Source organism: Corvus cornix, chromosome 14 (genome assembly GCF_000738735.6).
Source record: "Corvus cornix cornix isolate S_Up_H32 chromosome 14, ASM73873v5, whole genome shotgun sequence".
NCBI classification, from domain to species: domain Eukaryota; kingdom Metazoa; phylum Chordata; class Aves; order Passeriformes; family Corvidae; genus Corvus; species Corvus cornix.
Genome location: NC_046344.1, coordinates 8272314 through 8293826, shown reverse-complemented (window position 1 = coordinate 8293826; position 21513 = coordinate 8272314). Strand labels below are relative to the sequence as shown.

The 21513-nt window shown below is 54.8% G+C and overlaps 2 protein-coding genes across 8 annotated transcripts in view; both read right to left on the bottom strand.

The window, feature by feature from the left end:
* Window positions 1-96: 96 nt before the first annotated feature.
* Window positions 97-14382, bottom strand: SLC5A11 (solute carrier family 5 member 11). The gene is made up of 16 exons (XM_019281504.2): window positions 13127-14382; window positions 12053-12229; window positions 11121-11192; window positions 10399-10503; window positions 10133-10192; window positions 9622-9726; window positions 7899-8004; window positions 6900-6980; window positions 6228-6433; window positions 5320-5455; window positions 4872-4979; window positions 4459-4609; window positions 4082-4250; window positions 3787-4002; window positions 2540-2687; window positions 97-1149 (listed from the first exon to the last, which is right to left on the bottom strand). The coding sequence occupies exons 1-16, from the start codon at window positions 13694-13696 to the stop codon at window positions 935-937; spliced, it is 2625 nt and encodes an 874-aa protein (XP_019137049.1). The 5' UTR covers window positions 13697-14382; the 3' UTR covers window positions 97-934.
* A 3154-nt stretch (window positions 14383-17536) lies between these two features.
* Window positions 17537-21513, bottom strand: part of LOC104684991 (Grid2 interacting protein) — a 35060-nt gene continuing 31083 nt past the window's right edge. For 4 of the 7 annotated variants that reach the window (XM_039560281.1, XM_039560282.1, XM_039560280.1 and 1 more), the window contains exons 19-21: window positions 20601-20719; window positions 20015-20179; window positions 17537-19555 (exon numbers count right to left, since the gene is read on the bottom strand). In XM_039560281.1, coding sequence (XP_039416215.1) covers window positions 19484-19555; window positions 20015-20179; window positions 20601-20719 — 356 coding nt within the window. In that variant the 3' untranslated portion in view covers window positions 17537-19483. The remainder of the gene's footprint in view (window positions 19556-20014; window positions 20180-20600; window positions 20720-21513) is intronic. The other 3 variants (XM_039560277.1, XM_039560278.1, XM_039560279.1) reach the window with 1 other exon arrangement.

The window sequence follows — 21513 nt, the reverse complement described above, 5'->3', positions numbered from 1 at the left end:
GGTGAGGGGCTCAAGGAGGAACGTCCTCCAACATGGGTGTGGGGTCCAGAGGTCTCGGCAGCCCCCCCATCCCCACAGACTCCAGGCAGGCAGGAACCAGCTCTCACTCTTTAATGTTTCTCTGCAGCTGCATGAGGCCCTGGGGCCAGGGCAGGTGATGGTGCCCAGCCCACCTGCGGCCGAAGGGGTGACAGCAGTTGGTGACAGCAGTTCTCCCAGCCCAGGGTTCTCCACTGAGGTGCTCCCAGAACGGCTGTGGGGGCCCAGGCAACGAGGGGCTGCCACTGGGCGCCTCTGCCCTGGCACACCTGGTGGCTTTGGCTGGTTTAGGTCCTTCAGGTGCCCTTGGCAGCAGTTTTGGGGCAGTTTCCACGCTGCATGCTCGTGTTGGTGTTGCCGTTGGAGTGTCAGTGATGGTAACTCAGCCAGAGCTCCCAGAGAGCCCCATCAGCACTCAAGGAGCTAAATGGGCACAGCTGAGCCAGAGGCACAACAGAGCCCAGACAACAGCCCTTGGCTCTGCCCCAGGCACTCAGGGGTGTCACTCCCATCCCTCAAGGCTGGAGGAGCTGAACCACAGGGGACCCAAGTCGTTGTAGCTGGTTATAGAGGCATAAATAGGAAGAGAATCCTGGCTTCCTGAATTCCAGGCAGTGCTCTAAGGCCAAAGAGCAAAATTAAATATTTAAAATAACCAAACCAGCCTTTCTCAGCTGGTTGGTGCCAGACAGGGTCTGACGGTGCCAGTTCCAAGTGCTCAGCCCTGGACACAGCCAGGCCCCCATTAGAAATAAGGAAAGGATCAGGGAGGAGGGTCTGTCTTAAATAAAGAAATAAAATTTAGAAAGCATTAAGAATTACATTAACCCTCTGCTAATCATTAATATTTACACCAATTAAAGTTAGTTGATGTTGTGTGGCCTGGCATCCCTGGCTATGCAAAGTACGCCCAGAGGAAGACCCCAGCACACACACAGAGGAGCAGGTTGATGTTCAGGACGTGTTTCACCAGTGGTTTCTCCTCCAGGGAAGCCACGGGCAGGGGCTCGGGTTTGGGTGCACTCTCAGCGCTCTCCTGCCTGCGCTCCATCCCGCAGAGCCACAGGAAGGTGCTCAGCAGCTTCGAGCTCCCCTTGGCCTCAGCTGCACCTGGAACGAGAGTCAGGAGGAAGGGATGAGTCTTGCCAATGCAGTGACTCCCAGGAACGTCTCATGCTCCTGTGCAAAGGGTTTGGACACAGAAACACACCTGTGGTCTCTACATGAACACTCTCTATGCTGGGACCCCTTCAGTCAGCACCTCTGGGGCTATAAGACGAGTTCTATCCTCCCTGGAGCTCTGAGCTCAGGTTCTGCTCTTCCCAGCATTTTAAGCCACGATAAACGAAACCTAAAAACTGAGTTGTAGCTGCCCCTGAGCCTGCCTAGGCAAGGGCTGCCCTAGTTCATCCCTGCCACGCCTCTAAACTGGGTTTTCCCAGTGCCTTGGGACATACGTGATTTAATGCTGGGAAGGCAACGCTCATGTCCAACAAGTGTGAGACTTCCCAGCAGCGGGAGAGCTGCGCCGTAACTCATTAACTCACAACAGCTTGTTACAGATCAAAGGAACGCGCAGCAAAAGCTGCAACATTATATAAACGGGCTGATCCTGGCAAAAACAAGGGATGCGAATCATCGCTGCAGAGTGCACAGGGCGTTCTACACACAGCTGTACCTAATACCGACAAGTACAAGTTTTAAAAAGTGCAAATCCTCCTTCACTGATCTGCCAAGAACTCGGCCCAGGGCTCTGGGTTCTCCCTGCTGCTAGAGCCAATCAGAAAACACTGCTGAAAAACAGAAAGGGAACTTCATCAACATTGTTGTGTTCTCCTCCACCCTCCCCTTTTCCAACCAGTTCTGGCAGCAGGTGCCACGGTACCAGCTGCTGGCACGGGATAAGGGCCATGGCTCTGTATCCCATCCAGCTCCTTTGCTGCAAGCTTTTATAATGTCATTGAGAGTTGGAAAAGAAACTGAACTCCTGCTTAGGTAAAATGTCAGGTAAGGCCTTTTTCCTCCTGGGCAAGAGGAGACTGAGGTCAGACCTCACTGTGCTCTGCAGCTCCTCCTGAGGGGCAGCTCTGCTCTCTGGGACAGGGACAGGACCCAGGGAATGGCTGGAGGTTCAGGGGCAGGTCAGGTTGGACATCAGAGAAAGGTTCTTCCCCCAGAGGGTGCTGGGCACTGCCCAGGCTCCCCAGGGACGGGGCACGGGCCCGAGGCTCCCAAAGCTCCAGGAGTGTTTGGACAGTGCTGCCAGGGATGCCCAGGGTGGGATTGTTGGGGTGTCTGTGCAGGGCCAGGAGTTGAACTCGATGATCCTTGTGGGTCCCTCCCAACTGAGCATATTCTCTGTTCTTTAATTCTATGATTCTTTCAGCACTCCCTGAAGCTACAGCATTCCAGAGGAAGGAGTTTGAACGTCCCTTGTCTTGCAGGCCGCTGGGAACGCCAGGGGCTGTGAGGTGTGGGGTTACTGAGCACGACCACTTACATTTGTTACCATCTGAACTATTCTCGGGAGCAGTGCTCAGCTCAAGCTGCAGCGCGGCCGGGTCCTTGGCAGCGGCGGGGCCGGGGCTGGCTGCCAGCTCCTGCTTGGGCGGAGGATCCCCACGAGTGAACCAGGTGAGCCGACTTATCTGATGGCATGAAAGTGGTGTTAAGGAAACTGCTGTCCCGGGGCTCAGGGGCGCCTCGGCCCCGCGCCGCCCGCAGAGACAATGCGGAGAGGGCCGCAATCCGTCCTCCTGCCCTGAGGGAGCAGCCGAGGGCTCCGCGGGGCTACCCTGGCCTCTCGTGGGTTGGTTTTATCTGGGACACGATAGCTGCTTGTCCTCCAGCTCAGAAGGATGAGTCTGTAAAGTCTGTACTGAGGGGACATCCCGGTGTGGGACCATCCCTGGGCTCAGACTGAGAGCGGGTCAGGAAGGAGCAAAAAGAACAGAAATTGTGGCCAGGGAGGGTTGGCTCGAAGTGGGGGTTCTGAGAGAAGAGACAACAAGTGGGAAATAGGGTTTTTTTCCTTCAAATATCTAAAAGACTCGTGATAGAGGGATGTTCTCGGTGGCAGTGCGGATAGAGAGTGATGAGCACCACGTAAAGCTGGAAAGACTGAGGCTGGAGATGAGGAAGAGCTGTTACAGGGAGGGCAGGTGAGCTCTGGACTGATCACGCACCTCCAGGCATCTCCCTCTCTGAGAATTTCTGAGTTCAGGGTTAGTCCTGTTTTGAAGCAAGAGGATGTGCTGCTGTGGGAGCTCTGAAGCTCCCCTGCCCCTCTCCTTTCTGCTCTCAGCACCAGTACATCTACTGAAAATAGTCAAACTGGCACAAACCTGTTCCAGAGGAGAGGTACTCTCTGCACTGGCTCTTTGCTGCGAGTAAAAAATGTTTCCTCGCTAAGTTAGTAAGATAGTTGGTAAAGATGACCCAGAAGCTGGAATTTCTTGGAAAATAGAGGGGAAAAGGCTAATTTGACATGGATGAAACACACACACTTGAACTTAACAACAGCTCCTGGTAGAATCTACTGTTGACCAGTCTCCAGGGTGGGATTTGTGGGCCCCAAATCAGAAACAGCAGCAAAGGTGCTGAAGCAGAGGAGAGGTCACTGCTACAGGTGTGACCATAAATCAAGAGTGAACGGAGGCTTCCATCTCCTGCTTATTTATCCCCAGGGATGTAGCATGGGGCATCCTGGAAAGCACTTAGGGCTAAGGGAGCAGAGGGGTGACGCACCATTTCAGGGGCTGGGGGCTCGGTGGCCATGCTGACCACGAGCATGGTGAGGGTGGAGATGGCCGCCAGCACCATGGAGAAGTAGAGGTAGTGCATGTACTTGACCACGCCAGGCCGGCTGTCGGGCTCGCCACACTGGGGCTCAGGGTAGATGAAGTCCAGCACCAGCCGCACGAAACCCAGCAGCAGCCCCAGCACCAGCCCCCAGAAGGCACCCTGGAAAGGAAGGGAATTCTGTGTTGGAGCAGCATCCAGCCAGGATGCAGGGCTGCTCTCAGGCCAGCAGAGTCGGTACCTTCTCGTTTGCTCTTTTCCAGAAGCAGCCCAGAATGAACACCATGGCCACGGGCGGCTGCAGGTAGGAGCTGATGGACTGGATGTAGATGAAGAGCTGCCCGCCCTGGCCAGCCTGCACCAGGGGGATCCACAGGATGGACACCACGGTGAGCAGCAGCACAAAGACCCTGGGCAAGACAAAGGGGCCATTCCTGTAAGCTCAGGCCCTGCTTTTCCAGTTGCTCAGCGTGACACTCTGACCTAGGTGTCCCACAACCATAAAGCCTCCATTGCCATCCTCCCCGAGCCTGTGCAGGGTGGTGGCACCCCAGCAGCTGTGCCCAGATGTGTGTCTGGCACTCGGGCTCTGATCCAGCTCATCCCAGTTCTCCCCACCTGCCAACAATCATGAGCTCCCACTCCGAGCACCGAGGACGGAAGTGTTTCCAGAGGTCCATGGTGAAAATGGTGCTGGCGCTGTTGAAGATGGAAGTCAGGGAGGACATGAGGGCTGCAATCATCACTGACATCATCAGGCCCCTGAGTCCTGGGAACAAGGAGAAGTAGAGCCACCCTGAGGAACCCTCAGTAGCTCCACTGCAGGGTGGCCTCGGGGTCTTCTGTGGGCTAGAACAGACTTTTAAAACTGGTTTTAGCTCCAATTTAAAATGACAGCGATAGGTTTGTCCCACACAAACCTCACTGAAATGACAGTTCCAGGGTATTTTCCTCTCTGAACTTCCCTCCCAGATGCCTGTGGCTGCCACATGCCAACCCCACCAGTGCCAGAACCATCACCAGGCTCTTACCTACAGGCAGAAGCTCCAATACCAGCTTGGGATAAGCAATATCAGAACATCCAGAGGGGTTGCCACAGATTTTTTGGCAAATTTCCGGGTCTGCACAAGCCACCAGATCTGAAATAAGCAGTGGGGAGTGAGAGGCAGCATTCCCAGCCACAATACACCAGTGTCTCTGAACAAGTTCCTCTGCTCAATGTTGTAAACTGCTTTCTAAGGGAAATACTGGAGAGCTTGAGGAGCTTCCAGCAAATGACACAGGACTATCTCAGCACAGGGATGTCTGGGGCTGCTCTGGGAGGATCTGCATCCTCCAGCTCCTAACTGGAAGAAAATTTCTTCATGTGTTGGGTATTTGATGCATTGGAGCCTCTCAGCTTATTCAGGAAAGGCTTCTCCAGCTCTGTGGAGTTGGCACAGGCAGAGGGAGGGAAGAGATCTCTCCCTCAGCACTTACCTGGGAAGAGAACCCGGCTGATCATGCCTGGCATTACCATCATAAAGAGGGGCAAAATCTTCAAGTAGGAGGTCATCAAGGAGCCTCCTTTGGCGTGGGAGAGGTTTTTGGCAGCGAGGGACCTCTGAACAATGACCTAGGAATGAAGGAATGGGTTTGGTTGGCTGCCAGCAGCAGGAGCTGGCTGGGATGACTCGATCCTGACTTTGATCTCCACTGAACTCTGGAAGTCTCAGAGGGTGATCAGAGAGCTTGCCTGTGGCTCTGGAGTTGTTGCTTTGGATCCTGACTCCTTTCAGAAACACAGGCACTGCTTGTGCCATTCCAGCCGAGCCTGGAAGGACACTGTGCTGCAGGACCTGACCCTCACCTACCCATGCCCAGGATTTTCCATTCTTCCTGCACTGGGGACTTCCCTGACCCTGTGGAGAAGCCTGGCCAAGGATCAGGACAGAGCCTGAAACAAGCAGCATTAAATAAGAGAGCAAGAAAGCACAACTGGAACAGCAGGAGGTGTTTTAGGGCTTCAAGTCCCTGGCTCTCATGGTGTCACTGGGAGGAATGGGAGCCAGATGCCGGGAAAGGTGAAAGAAGACGTTCACAGGTGGTTCACAAGGAGTGAAAGGATTAAGTTAAAAAGCGAACAAACAAACAAACAAAAGACTTCTTTATAGACTGGGATTAACACACAAACACATTCTTACCACTTTTTCCATGGAGATGATTACTAATGTTTAGTTGTGCATATCAAGTTTTCCTTCTTTAAGACTTCACCATCTGATTTTACTGATGTAAAATAAGATTTTACTGATGATATCCCTCAGAAAGAGTAAATCAATCCAGGTGAGGTCTCAACCCCCAGGTTTGTAATCAGATTCAACCAACCACAGGAACAAGCAGTGACCCACCTGATCTGTGCACCAGTACCACAGGGATGGGATGGTCATTCCCACCAAGACTCCTGGCCAGGGCAGGTCAGAGTTCACAGGGTCTCGGAAAATGTGGAAAGCATCTTCCCTGGGCAAGCCACAGCTGCTGTTTTCCTTGCGGATGCTGGGAATGGCATAGAAGTATTTTGCCTGCAAACCTTCAAGGCCACCAACTTCAATAAAACCTGAAATGGGTCATGAGAAGCTGTTACTGCATCCCCCCAGGTCAGGACTCTGATTCCAGTCTCTGGTTCACTATGGGTGATGCTCCACAAGTATTCTTTAAAAATCAGAAGCTCTTGATTCTCACACTGGGCTGGGGAAGAGCAGACACTCACTGCTGGCTGGAGGAGGTGCTGCCTCTCCTATGGGATCACAGAATCCTGGGATGCTTTGGGTTGGAAGGGACCTTAAAGCCCAACCAATTCCCACCCCTGCCATGGGCAGAGACACCTTCCACTATTCCAGATTGCTCCAAGCCCTGTCCAACCTGGCCTTGGACACTTCCAGGGATCCAGGGGCAGCCCCAGCTTCTCTGGGCACCCTGTGCCAGGGCCTCTCCACCCTCACAGGGAAGGACTTCTCCCTAATATTTAACTTGGTGAAGTTTCTGTCATAGTTTTAGTGACAAACCCCCAGGAAAACACTCACTGAAGACCATGAGGGACACGGCCCCGATGAGCATGATGAGGGTCTGCAGGGCATCAGTGTAGATCACGGCTGCCAGGCCACCTGGGAGAGCAGAGAGGCACAAACTGGGATGAACTGGGTTTGTTCTGTCAGAGCAGTTCACACTTTGCACAAGTTCTTGCCCAGCAGCACAAGCAGAGCCCTGAACCTGGCTGGGGGTTCCGTCCGTGCTGGAGGGAAGTTTGGCCAATGACACTTTGGAATTTCTCAAGGTTTGAGTCATCATGAGTCACCATTTTGTCACTATAAGCCAAAAGCAGAAGCAGTTCTACGGGAAATGCTTGGAAAAGCTCTACAACAAAGCCCAAGCTGCAAAGGAGGAGAAAGAAAAAGGGGTTGTGATTTTACATCACTGGGGGTGAGCAGTGGGAAAGGAATAACCTTTCTTTGTTTGGGATTTCTGCTTGCTCCCTGCGTGGCTGTTTTCCATTTGGCCACTCCTAAGCCCTGAAAGGGCATCCAAGCCTGGAGTCTTTCCGCATTACACGGCTCATTGTGGTGTAAATCCCTCACACCTCCAGAGAGCCCCAGGAAAACAAGGAAAATGTACCCTGAAAACGCCTTGGCAGAGTTTTTCCTTAAGGCAGAGCTGACCTGTGCCCACCTGGGGTGGCCTCTGAGGAAGGTTCACTTACTCTCATCTGGCATTTTTTTCTAAAAAGGTGAGTTTTCAATTGCTTTCCCATCCCAGTATCCATATTCACGGCAAAACCAGGCTGCTGGGGGTGCAGGACATAGTGCATGGCATGAATCACGGAATCCTGGAATAGCTTGGGTTGGAAGGGAGCTTAAAGCCCATCCAGTGCCACCCCCTGCCACGGGCAGGGACACCTTCCACTATCCCAGGCCACTCCAAGCCCCATCCAACCTGGCCTTGGACACTTGAATGTCTCAGCTGACTGGGCAGGTCAGTGGCAGGGTCAGGGGTGGGGTCAGTGCAGGTCTGTCCCCAGCACGCACCGGACACGGTGTACACGGCAGTGATGGCCAGCAGCCCGGCCACGGCGATGTACAGGTCCCAGTGCAAGGCCTGCTGGATGAACAGGGCCCCGGCGTACATGTCCACCTGCGGAACAGCACAGTCACACAGTGCACTGACACCATGACCAAACTCCTCAAAGCTCCACCCCCTTCACTGGGAGCAGCCTGGTTTGGACATAGCCCCCCAGCCCCCCACAGCATCTCCCCCCATAGCACATCCCTCTGCAGCCCCAGCTCCTCCCTGCCACAGGAGGACAAGGGCCAGCTCACTCTTAAGCCAGTTTATCATTATTGCTGGTCACAGTGGTGACAGTGAGGGGATGACAGGGCTGTCATGAGAGGGGAGCGTGCACAGCTCTGGGACAAAGGCATTGGGGTGAGTTTCTCTTTCTCCAAGCCCCAGGGTGGTGAAGCTGGGCTGGGCAGGGCAGGGACTGGGGAACCTGCCCTGCAAACCCCCCCGCCCGGCTCCTCCCCAGAGCTCCCCCGGCTGCCACAGCCCCAGCTTCCACCTGGGAATCCCTTCCTGCTGCCATGGGGACTGGGAGATCAGCAGGAAATGTGTCCGGGGCTGGGCCCAGCCCTGCCCAACCAGCTCTGCAGCTACGTGAAAATGCTGTGGGTGAGGAGAGCTTTGGGACAGGCAAAGGGCCGAGCACGGGAGGACAGACAGGTGTAAAAGCATCCTGAATACAGGAGTTGCGTTATCAGAGATTCCATCAAACAGTCACTTTTATCTAGAGGAAAATCTGAGCCTTCCCCATCAGTGCCATCTGAACCCCGGGACTTGCATCCATTTCATACAGTCCTGGGGTGGTTTGGTTGGAAGGGACCAGGGACCTTAAAGATCATCCCATTCCCACCCCTGCCGTGGGCAGGGTCATCTTCCACTATCCCAGGTTGCTCCAAGCCCTGTCCAGCCTGGCCTTGGACACTTCCAGGGATCCAGGGGCAGCCACAGCTTCTCTGGGTACCCTGTGCCGGGGCCTCCCCACCCTCACAGGGAGGAATTCCTTCCCAATATCCTATCTATCCCTGCCCTCTGGCAGTGGGAAGCCATTCCCTGTGTCCTGGCACTCCAAGCCCTTGTCAAAAGTTTCAGGAGGTTCAGAGGCAGGGTCAGACACCGTGTCCTGCTCTGGCTCTCCATGTACAGGAAAAACCCCAGCAGGGATCTGTCTGTTTTCATGGCTCCGTGCCCTGGCTGGCAGTTAATGAACAGCCACCAAGCTGTTGTGCAAGGCTTGATTCAGTTATTTATTCAAACAGGTGCAATAAACACTTTTCTTCTAACCCTGTCCCAGCTCCTCCATCCTCCTCCATCCTGCCATAACAGCACCTGGTGTGTGCACGGGCAATAAATGTGCAAAGGGGAGAAATCGGGGGAGCTGCCAGAGGTGCAAAATCTAACGACCACCACATCCACCCTCACAGCCCCACCTGTCCATGGACTATTGCTCAGAACACTGCCATGAGCTTTCCCTCCTGCTGTAGCAAGCATTCAGGTGCAAACTGAGAAAAAAAAAGCAAACAAAGCTACTCTTTTTTGTGTAGGTTCTCAAAAAAATACAGTCTCTCTTCCTTGGGTGTTTTGGTAACAAACCCTTATCTGCTCATCCAGGAAGTGCCACTGGTTGCATTTCTCAGCACACATTTCCAAAGTGAATTAAATCCAATCCATTTCCCTTTTTTTTCTACTTACAGATATTTTGGTGAAGATGTAGATGAACAAATAGAGAATGGCCAGGAATATCTGAATTCTTTTGCCTCCGAAACGTTTCCGCAAATATTCTGGCATGGTCGTAACCTATGGAGATAGATGGGGTCAGGGAAGGTGGGACATTCCCATGGTCATTCCCAGAGCTGCCAAGGGCTCCCCATGGAGCTGTGTGGGTGTTTGCACTGGTACAGGAGCAGACGGGCCCTGGTGGCTGCCCTGGGCTGGTATTTGGCTCTTGGCAAGCACTGACTGCTGCGATGCTGGCACAGGGCTCTCTATAAACTATGACAGGGGAGTTTTCATCCACCTCCTCGGGGCGTGGAGCGGCTCTGCTCATTGCCGGGGGTTTGGGAGTGACCTGAGCCCGCAGCCTGCAGTGCTGGTCGCAGGCAGCAGCTCTGTCACCCCCAGCCAGGCCACAGGAGCAGCCCCAGGCTCTGCAGGAGGGAGTTAATCCCTCACCACCCCGACGGACACAACAGCCCACACGTACCCCCGAGGCGATGTAGATGGGCAGGAAGAGCCAGGCCAGCACCAAGACACAGAACATCCCCTGCAAAGGGAAGGGAAGGGAAGGTCAGACGGGGTGCTCCAGGCTGTGCTCGGGTGGGACGGGGACACGAGGTCCCAGCAGCTGGGGACTTGCAGCTCAGCACCAGGATCCGGAGCGTGGGAGCAGCCAGGGCTGTGCCCTGGTGTGGAGGCTCGTTGGAGCCTCCCTGCACAGCCCGGGAAGGGCTCCGGCTGTGCCTCACTCACATTCCACTCGTAGGCTGTTGCAGCAATTCCCGAGGCAGCTCCCGACCCGGCCAGGCCGATGAAGTGGCCGCTTCCCACGTTGCTGGCAAACAGGGATGCACCCACCTGGAGAAAGAGAGAAATCAGATCTGGCCCTGGCACAGGGCATCGTTCTCAGCCTGGCGAGAGCACAGGGAAGCTGTTCCCCTACTCCTGACATCAGAGGACATGAAATCCTCATCAGCCTCTGCCACCTTCTTCTTTTCCCTGCAGGTTCAGTGGCTCTGGCACCTCTCTCCAGCTTCTTTCACCATTCACTGCCAGTTTGTGGGCATGTTTGGGACCATCCTGCTTCCAAAGCATCTACTCTCTTGTGGGTGAGCAGAGAAGGTGGGGGGAACAGGTAGAAATGTCAGGTTCTGGCACCAGCACACACTGAGAGACCAGCCCAGCCCAGATGAGACATCCCAGCCAGTAGACGGGCTCAGCACAAATCTGTGACCTTGGTGGGGACCCCCAGGAAAGTCTGGAAATCTCCAGAAACAGCAGGTTTTGTGAGGCATCAGGCTGGGCCTCATCCTGCAGTCTCAAAAAAGCCAGTATGAAACCGGCCTTTGCAAAACACGGGAGAAACGTTTGTTTGTTTATTCCTGTTTGGAGAAATGGGCTGTGCTCGGGCACGTGTGTTTGTCATTGTGGCTGCAGCCCAGGGCTGTGGGCAGGATGAGGACAGGGGTACTCACAGGCCACCAGACCATCTGTCCCCCGGCGAGGAAATAGCCTTTGACAGTGCTGCGCTGCGTCTTCCACATGGACTGTGGGCACAGAGAGGGAAGCATGGGCTCAGGGCATCACCCAGAGACCCTGGGTGAGACCCTGAGCTGTCATCAGACGGAGGAGAAAGGTTTCCTGAAGGACACTTGCTGCTGGGAAATCCTGGGGGATGAGGGATGTGGGATGTGCCCTGAGCCACACGCAAAGTTTTCCATCATCTCGGCGCCCTGATGGAATGTTTTGTGTAATAAGCAAACTCAATCACTTCAGGTCAGAAAGGAAGGCCAGCAATTTTGGACAAGAGCTGTGGAATCCCTGGGTATTAGGCACAGTCAGGAGGAATGCTCGGCATTGCACGTGTGACTTGTGGGCTCCCCTTCCCCAGAGATGATCCATGCAATACCCTGAGAGTTGTGCACCACGGCTAAAGGGAGCAGCTGTTCCTCTCTGCTTCCTGACAGCCAGGCTGTGCTTTTGCTGTCACAGAAGCCATGCCAAAGGATGTCCTTCTGCCTTAATTATATATAGACAATGTTATTTATTTAAGGAATTTGCTGTCAGGAGCCCTGTGGACAGGCACAGGTGATTTATAGGACAGCAATTCCTTCTTGGATGAACAAAACATCATTGTTAGCAATACTTTGTACTCAGCCTCTTCCTCACAAGGGTTCTCAAAACCTGGGCTAACACAAACCTGGACAGCCCTCCCCAGGGACAGTGAGGACGCTTCCCAGGCTGAGGAGAGGAGAAGGACCTGCAAACACCAACCTTTCTGCTCGTTCAGTGGAGTCCAGTGAAAAGCAGCCTGATTCCAGCCCAAGCAAAACAAATTGAGGCCAAAGCAGCCCCATTTTTCAGCATAACAGGGCACATATGAAATTTTTAACAAGTGTCTGCTCACCCACAGCCCAACAGCGAGGACGAAGAGGAAATAGAGCACGAGCACAGCGATGTCTATGGGCTCCAGTGTCTGCTGGGGGAACACGTCCCACGAGGGGGTCACAGAGGCCGGGGGGATGCTGGTGGGATCCATGGCTTCCTGGGCCGGCTGAGCACTCCTTTGTCCTGATGCATATACCTGTGGAAGGATGGGTGACATGGCCAGGGAAAGCCCCAGGACAGTGGTGACTGGTCCTTGAGGATTTCAGGGTCCTTGGCTGAGGTGCTGCTCGTGCCAGAGCTCTGGGGAGGGCTCCTGTCTCTGTCATTTGCCTTCATCCTCAACTGTGATGTGGAGATGCTGCCAGCAGGCAGGCCAGGTGGGTTGGTGGATTTCTTGTGTGATTTTCTAACTGGTGAGAAATGGGTGCATTAGACAGAAGGTGAAAACAGCAGGAACAGAAGGAAGGAGCAGAGCTGGGGGTTACAGCCTGAGGGTCCCAGTGTGGCAGCACTGCAGGACTGGCCCCAGTGAGGAGCTGCTGCTAGAAACATGTCCTCACAAGCCACCAGGATTGACAGCACATGAACAGCCCTGGGAGCACTGGCGTTTTCTTCCTTTGCCACACCAAGATCTTGAGCCCCATGCAGAGCACTTGGGCCTCCTCCTGAGCCAGGCCAATGTCCTGGTAAGTGGGAACTGTCCCCTGCTCCTTATCAGGAACAGAGACTGGCAACATGTCACCAAGGAATATAAAAACCCACTTTCTTCTCCAGAAATGCCTGATGGTGAGGTGTGGTGTCACTGTAGGATCCCTGGAAGAACTCCCTGGAGCCCTCTGGAGCATCCCGTGGTGCTGCCCCTTGGCAGAAGGGGCAGGATAAAGTCCAGGCAAAGAGGTTGGTCAGGTGTTTGAATTAATGCAGTTCATTCCCATTGCCTCCTTCCCTCAGCTCAGCCACACTTTGAGAGCAGGGCAGGAGGTGAGTGGCAGGTGAGGCCACCTCGGGCAGTCCCTGGCTCAGCAGTGGCCGCTGCCGGTCCCCAAGGAACCCTCAGTGCCACACAGAGCAGGTTTGGGATTGTTCCTCTTACCCTGCTGAGCCGAGGAGAGGGTTCCCCCAGAGAGGAGCGGTCACCAGCCTCGGTGCTGCCTCGCAGCCAGGACAGCCCTGGGTCCAGTCTTGGTGTCACCAGATGCTTGTGCCAGGTGTCTGCCGGTCCCTGTCCTGCACATCTGACCAGGTCCTTTGGCCTCTCTTGCACTTGTAAGGGGACACTTATAGGCTGCCCCCTGCCAGAAGGTGTGGCTGCACTGGGCTGGGGCAGCCGGCACGGACGCTCGCATGACAGGCGGTCAGACAAGTTCTTCCTCTGAGCTCCGGGCAGCAAAGCCGGGCCAGGGCAGCCTCCTGTCCCACGGGTTTCACAGCACCTCTTGTCCAGGTGTGGAGCTGCAGCTGAACCTGCCCTCAGCTCACCTGTGGCCTGAGGACTTGCCCAGAGTGTGACTGGCCGCACTCCTGCCCTGGCAGCACTGCGGGGCTGCCCAGGTGGGTGAACCAGGAGAGCACTGGAGTGGCAGGAGCTGCAGGATGGAGGTGCTGGAGTGCTCAGGAGGGCAAGGCCTGCCCTGTGTCCTACAGCACCTCTGGGCTCATCCATTGACCAAAGGCCGGGCAATAAATAAGGAATTCCCAGTGGCAGGAACCACCCCAGCACCTGCTTCCCACAGCTGGGAGTTGTATCCCAACTCCACAGCCTCCAGCACAAGTGCTGAAGTTGGTAGAGGGCAGAGGTCCCAGCACCAGGATGGGACTGGGGACTCTCAGCACCTTGGCAGAGCCTTTTCCATGCCTTATAAACCCCCAGATCCCACTGGATCCCTAGTGAGCTCCTGCCTGGCAGGGATGCAGGGCACTGATGACCAGAACAGTGCTATCTTACCTCTTTAAGAGCCAGTGTGTCTTGGCTGCTGCCGAGTTTTTACTGGCACGCTTAACCTCTAAGTAGGAAAGGAAAAACAGGGTTTGGTATGTCAGCCTGGGGAAGCTGCTAACCCCACTCCCACACCTCCAACTTCCCCCTGGCACCACTGTTTCCTTCCATCCCGAGACACTTTCCATTCAGGACCCGTGGAGCAGGGCCAGAGAATCACAGAATCAGGGAATCTCCTAAGCTGGAAGGGACCCACAAGGATCACCCAAGTCCACCCGGGGTCACAGCGCGGTTCATCCGGAGCTCCAGCCGCACACGGGCGCGGGTGGCAGCCGGGGTTCAGCCCCGCGGGCGGGACAGGGCTGTGTCTGTCCCTCCGAAGCGTGTACGGAGCAGGAGGGCAGCTCTGCAGCACCTGCTGCGCCCGCCGGCAAAGGCAGGGAAGGCGGATGCAGTGCAGGGGACATTCCCGGAGCTGCCGCAGGTGCCTGTCCGGCTCCTCCCGGGCCAGCGCCGAGGCCGGGGTAGGAAAACGCAGCGGATTCCCAGATCCCGACTCTGCCGTGGCCCAGTGGAAATTTTGCCCGTTTTGTGAATTCAGCTCACAGCCCGCTCTCCCCCGGTGCCTGGCACAGGCGGCAGCGCTTTCCTCGCCAGAGATTGTGAGGAAGGAACATCCGTGGCATGGAAATGAAGCTGCTGAAGCCGGCCCTTTATCAGCAGCGCCGGGGGGACGCAGCCCACGTGGCTCTCGAGTAACCCGGCGGGACCGTAGCGCTCTAAATGCCTCCTCAAGGGATTTTTTAAAGCATTCCCAGGTCCATCCACCTCCTCCAGCCACCACGGCTCGCCGGGGCCCAGAGCAGCCCAGCAGAGCCCCGAACCCGACGGAGCTCCCGACTCGAGGTAGAAGCTGAAAGGGAACTTACTGCGCTCAGCTGGGTCTTATTCTGCTCCCCGCGCCGGGCACCAGCAGGGCTCTGCCAACTGACAGGCAGCTTAAATATTGCCAGAGAATCGGGGTTTGCCAGCGGAGCTGTTAACAGGGTCACAAGGAATGAGAAGGAATATTTATAGTCAAAGTTAAACTAATTGACCGAAGTTACTCTTTTGGTCTCCCGTGGCTCTGGTGAGAAGTGCATTATTTTCACTATCAGGGCTCCCGGGTCAAACTCCACAGAGTGCCATTCTCTTAAGCAATCTGTGCGGCTACACAAGGGACACAGAACAATAAAAAATCCGGGCTGATGTCCTCTGGAGCTGACAGCCCGTGGCACAGGGAGGAGCTGACAGCCAGTCCTGTCTCTGTGTTTATGCCTGAGCCTTCCAGAGCGCAGGACCCATCCGTGGGCTGGGGTTTGTAACACACTGCTGAGGCTGCAGGTTAATCCCACAATCGAGTCCCTTGCTGGGAACAGGTTGGAGGTTTGTCTTCAGCATCATCTGTCCAAAAACCCTGATACACCATGAGGGCCAAGACACACAGAGAGTAGTCCTGAAGAGGGACTTCACAGCACATCGAGAGACCGTGGCAGGAGGCAGCTCATAAATCCCTGGAACTGGGGCTCACAGATCCCCGGCAGCACTGCTGAGAAGCTCCTTGCTGGGCAGGTAACCCACAAGCTGGGAGGGCAGATGGAGAATGGGCACTGTCCCCTCACAAGCCTAATCCGTGTCCCAGCTGTGGAGTTACCAACCAAAATTTTACTGTAGGTGACCCGCTAAGGGCATGTGTTAACCTGCCAGGGGGCAGGGTTGGCTGGGATATTGGGAATAAATTCTTCCCTGTGAGGATTGTGAGGCCCTGGCACAGGGTGCCCAGAGAAGCTGTGGCTGCCCCTGGATCCCTGGAAGTGCCCAAGGCCAGGCTGGACAGGGCTTGGAGCAGCCTGGGATAGAGGAAGGTGTCCCTGCCCATGGCAGGATGATCTTTAAGTGTCCCTTCCAGAGCAAACTTTTCTGTGACTTAATGATGCCTTGAAAAAAACAGCATCTGTATTTTATCTCATCGTTTTCCCATCACAGCTCTGATGAACATAATTGTACCTATTTAAACCTTGCAATTGGAGATGCTTTAATTTGATCTGCTATGATTTGGAACCCCCAAATTTTCCTAAAGGAGGATCCTCAAGGGCTGCAAATGCAGCACCAGGTGTCTTGTGCTGCCTCCCAGTCTATGCCACCTTTTTTCCCCCCTGACTTACAGCCCTTCCAGCCTGAAGCTGAGATCTCTTTTTTGGTCTCCTTGGTATCTTTCATGGCACCTGGAGAATAATTACAGATCGTGGCCCTTCAAGCCACAATCAAGGTACTTAGAGGGAGGGTTCCCAGGTGGTTCCACTCTGCCTTGGAGGTGCCTGGTACAAATGTGTCCCAGCTGTGATCCACCCTGACTGTACTCAAGCTGTTAATTTCCTCTCTGAGGTCTTTTTTCCTCTATTTCTTGCAGGAAAGAAGGAAATCCCTAAATCATCTGAGGTTTGGAACGTAACCTGGGATCTTCAGGGACACCGTTTCCCGGTCTATGTTAGAGGATGGAAGTGGTACCCGTGGAGCAGGAGCAGCCATGGCTGCATTCCCTGCACTGCTCCCAGCTGCTGCCCCAGTTGTTATTTCCTTTCCAAGGACAGGCTTTCCTGTGAGGATGAGCCCATGGTCAGGGCTGACGCAGGAATTCTGTGCTCAAAGGAGAGCACCCGGCCAGCACTGGCTGTGGGCAGGAATTACCTCATGTCTGCAAAAAAGTTACCAGAGCCCAGGAAAACAGGGGTGTGCAGGGAATGGCGTGTGTGTTGTGTGGGATGTGGTGAATGGAGGCTCTGGGACATCATTCTCTGGTGGTTTATGGGCTCAGCCTGGGCAGTGGGAGCTGTGACAGCCATGGTGGGCTGATCCCTGGGATTGGTGGATGGGCCAGGGGGCTGGAGAAACATCAGGAGGGGTCTGAGCACTTCAAACGGAATCTCAGGACGAGTCAGGTTGCATGGGACCATTGGAGGTCACCAATCCACCCGCCCTGCTCCCTGGAGTGCATCCCTCAGGATCCTGTGCAGATGTTTCAGTGTCTCCAGGGAAGGAGATGCACGTGCCCAGCAAGGGACACTGTGGGTAACTCTGCACGGAGCTGTTCCAGCCTCTGGGGAGCACCCAGGGCTCGAGCAGGCTGCTGTGAACCAGCTAAACCACAACACCTCATGGGAGCTGCTCCCTATCCATCTGCTCCAAGTGTCATGGGAGATAAATTGCCCCTGGACATAAACTCAACCTCAGCCAAGAATTCCTTTTCAGAGGGAAACAATTCACTGGCTCATACGTTCACTAAATGTTTTCTTCTGAAGGCTGGAGTTAAAAATCCATACTATTTTAAGAATTTGCTGCTCATTTTGATCCTTCCAGCCTGGGTGCTGCAGCACAGGAAGGTCCTCCAGGCAGTGATTCCATACCAGCCCCAGCCCAGCCAGGTGAGACCCTGCAGGTGTCAGGGACCAATATTAACAAGTGCAAAGTGCCAGATGCAGGATTCCTCACAACATCACCAGCAGCAATTCTGGACAGAAGACAGAGCTCTGTGCACTCAGGAGGCAGAAGGCAGTAGCTTTATTTTGGGAATAGCACATAGGCATTAGGTAGAGACTGAACTGTGAATATACATCATCCCATTATCAAATCATATCACCAGAAGTTCTGGCTCTTTGAAAATATTCACATAAAAATACCAAAGGGATTGGAGTTCTAACTATTTCAGAAAGTTACAACATGTAGCAAAATCTATGTACAGCATCTTCTGTCAGGACAGTTTCAAAACAACCTCCGGTGTTTTAAATATTGGATATGTTTTAAAAAAAAGAAAAAAATCAACGGAATGCAGTGTGCAACATCCAAAAGGGAAAGAGGAGCAGAGGGAGCGTGGTCCTGTCCTGGACCTCTGGGAACATAAGGCTACCCACTACCTGGCACTTAAAGCTGTATAAACGGAGAACACTTGTGAAAATATACTTCACTTTCTACAGCAGGGTTTAAAAAAATACCAAAACCCGGAGATTTGAGGGTTGTAAGGTCTCCCATAAATAATGCACCGGTTGGTGATTGTGTCCTTGAGCGGAGGCTGCAGGACGAGCCCTTGCTCTGGCATTGGGTGGAGGGGTGACCTACACTGCGTTTGCTGCGGGGCTTCCACGGGCAGGATGTGGGAGCAGGCCGGGTTTGGAAGGCAATGGATGCGTTTTGCATGGAGGAAATGCTCACAAAGTCACGCACTGTGGGTCTGCTGCTGGGAGCTCACGGGCGCCGTGGCCCCTGCAGGCGCATGCACTGGCCATGGAATGCTGTCCCTCCATCCCAGGGGCAGCACAGGGGAATCCAGGCAGCTGAGAGACAGCCAGGCCTTGGGGAGAGAGGGACGTGCGCGTCGGGAGGTGGGTGTGCACGCTGGGAAGTGGATGTGCACACATCAGTACCTGGGATATTCACCATGCAAACCGGTCCTACAGCAAAGGGACTCTCAGGATTCCCAACTGGAGCAGGGCAGGGGATGCGTTTCCCACTGTCTCTGCTGTGCCTCAGAGCAGCACTCGGGGCTGCAAGAGGACTCCTGCTCATTTTTAGGCTCTCAGGGGTTCTGTGCTTTCCAAGGAGGCATCAAAATGCTCAGGGCTTCTGTCTGCTGGCGAGTTCCAATAACCTCGTGCTGATGGTGTTACACTCTTGGGAGGGTTTCAAGATCCGTCAGCCTCTGGCACAGCTTTAAGCAAAGCTGATGGCCAGGAAGGACCCGTGAGCTGGGTAGGTCAGACCGGATCCGTCCTTGGGACCACATGGACATGCAGAAGGGTTCTGCAAGGTCCTATTGACTGGCAATGGAGGGGGATTGAAGCTTCCGGGCCACCTCCAGTGATCTCTGCTCCAGTGTTACAGTCTGGTCAGGTGTGGCTCCAGCCCCACGTGCTCTGCCCCAGGGTGGAAGGGCTTGGAGAGGGACAGGAGGGGACTCAGCTCCTCAGGGTGCCAGAGGAGCAGGCGCTGGTGGCCGCCCTCCTGCTCATCCCCCCGTGCTCCCTTCCCGGCTGACCTGCTCTGGCTTGCCTGGGACTCCGTGGCTGGGCTCTCACCCCGGCCCCAAGGCTGGCTGGGCAGAGCCCCCCACGCTCAGGCAGTGGCCCTTGGGGGTGTGGGGAAGGTCTCCAGTGGGTGCCAGTGCCTGTTACAGGTGCTTGGGAAACGTGGGACAGTGGGGTTTTACCAGATGGGTGCGAAACCCTTGGCTCAGTGATCTGCTGGAAATGGAGGGTGCTAAGGAAGCTCTGTCAGGACCAGTGCAGGGTTTATCTTCATGTCACCCTCACGTCATCCTCTGTCACCTGGGGTGCCTTCTCAGTGTCCACCTGCCCCGACCCCTCTGTCCGTGACTCTGCTGGGTGGTAGCAGGTGGCAGCAGCGTATTTACAACCAGACTGGACAGGAGCAAATTGCACTTTGTTGGCAATGAATTGTTGCACCTCAGGTGGCCGCAGGCCGTCACCAGGCGAGGGGGGAGGTCATCCTGGGGCTGCGCTGGCTCTCGCCCACCTGCACGTCACTGAGAGCCCGCTGTGGGACAGAAAGGGCAGCGCTGAGTGTGGGGCTGCTGTGGCAAGAGAAAGTTCAGGGTCCTGGCCACAGAGTGCCCAGAGAAGCTGTGGCTGTCCCATCCCTGAAAGTGTCCAAGGCCAGGCTGGACAGGGCTTGGAGCACCCTGGGATAGTGGAAGGTGTCCCTGCCATGGCAGGGGGTGGAATATGGGATCATCTTTAAGATCCTTTCCAACCCAAACCATTCCAGGATTCTATGAACAACTGCATTACTCTCCCGTGGGGCTTGTGCTTGAGGCCTCCCTCAGTGTCCCGTCCTGGGTGGCCAATTCATATGTTAGAAAAATTGCACCTTATCAGCATTAGAAAAATTGCCTCTTACTCAGGCACAGCTGCTCCATCCCGCTCCCACACAAATAAAACACCTCACTGACACCTCACAGGAGATCCCTGGCTGGCTTTGAAGGGTTCAACTCACCTCAAACTTGCTCATGAATTCTGCAAAAATGCCAAAGAAGGCTTCAGAAGTTGTCATTTTTGAGTCTTCCCCAAAGAAGGACAACACCTTACTGAACTCCTCCATGGCCTTGTGCTGCAGGTCGTCCAGGGAGCGCATGGCAGGCTGGGCACTCTCCAGGAAGGACTGTGGGAATTGGCTTAAGGACAAAGAGCTGCTCCATGGATCTGGTAGGGATCGGAATCCCTTATCAATCTCTTATCAAATGGCTGGGTTCCAGCCCAGCTGGCAGCAGGGAGCTGCAGCACAGGCACGTGTGTAGGTGCTGGCAGGCTCAGCTGTCCCTGACAGCACAGGTCTCAAGAACAGATGTCCCAGCACATTCCCTGGCCCATGGCACTGGGGCTGTGCCACACAGAGGCAGCTGGGCCGGGGGGCACCACCAAATCTGCTTCCCATCCTGGCTGAGAGCAGGGGAGTTTTCCCAGCAGTGCTGAGACAGTGCCAGACACAGCCCTGGCTTTTCAGGGAGCCACAAAGGCACTGACATGGATTTACTCGAGGGCAGTCAGTGCTGGGGGGATTCGCCCCTCTCACAGAAGGATACGGTCATGACAATCGCAAACCTGTCCTCGGCGGTGGCTGGCATGGTGTGACAGGCCTTCTGGATGTCACTCACCGTGGTGTGCAGGTCCTTCAGGTCAGCTGTCAGTGTCCTCTGGTTCACTGCAGGAGAAGAGCGGAGTCAGCAGGGCTGGGAGATGGAGGTCTGGGTTTGTTCCCATGGCGCAGAGAGAGGCAGGAGTGTGGCCATGGGTCAGGGGGTCAGTCTGTCTGTCTGTCTGCACAGGTCTGCACCAATGTCCTGCTGTCCAGGCAGGGTGCACAACCAGACCATCCTGCCAGGACCAGCAGGTTACCAGGAGCTCTTGGTGCTCACACCTGGAGATGCCAAGAGTGTCAAAAGGAGCCTGGAACATGTGAGGACAAGGAGCACAGAGGACTCATGGTGATGGACACACAGGTGTCTGGGAGGGGACAGGAGGGACATCAGGATGAGGGGGGACACAATGGGAGGAGTTTGGGCAGCTGGGAGCCTCCAGTGACAGAAGGGTTGTGTAAGAGTTAGGCCAGATACAAATTCCAGCTGGGAAAGGTCCAGGTCCAGACCTTCCTCAAGTGGAAATTTACAGCTCCAGGCCTGAATTTGTTCCTTTATTTATTCACTGTAGCACTAATTCCCAAGGGAATTGGTCACAAACAGCAGTGATGGCGTGCAAGGGGAATGCAGCTCGTGCTTTGTAGAGATTCAATGCAACATTTAAAATCACAGAATCATGGAATCATTTAGGTTGGAAAAGCCCTCTAAAGTCATGCAGTCCAACTGTGCTCCCCAGCACTGCCAAAGCCACCACTAATCCAAGCACTGTCCCCAAGTACCACATCCACACATCTTTTAAATAAATCCCTGAAGGGATGGGGACTCCACCCCTGCCCTGGGCAGCTGTGCCAGGGCTGGG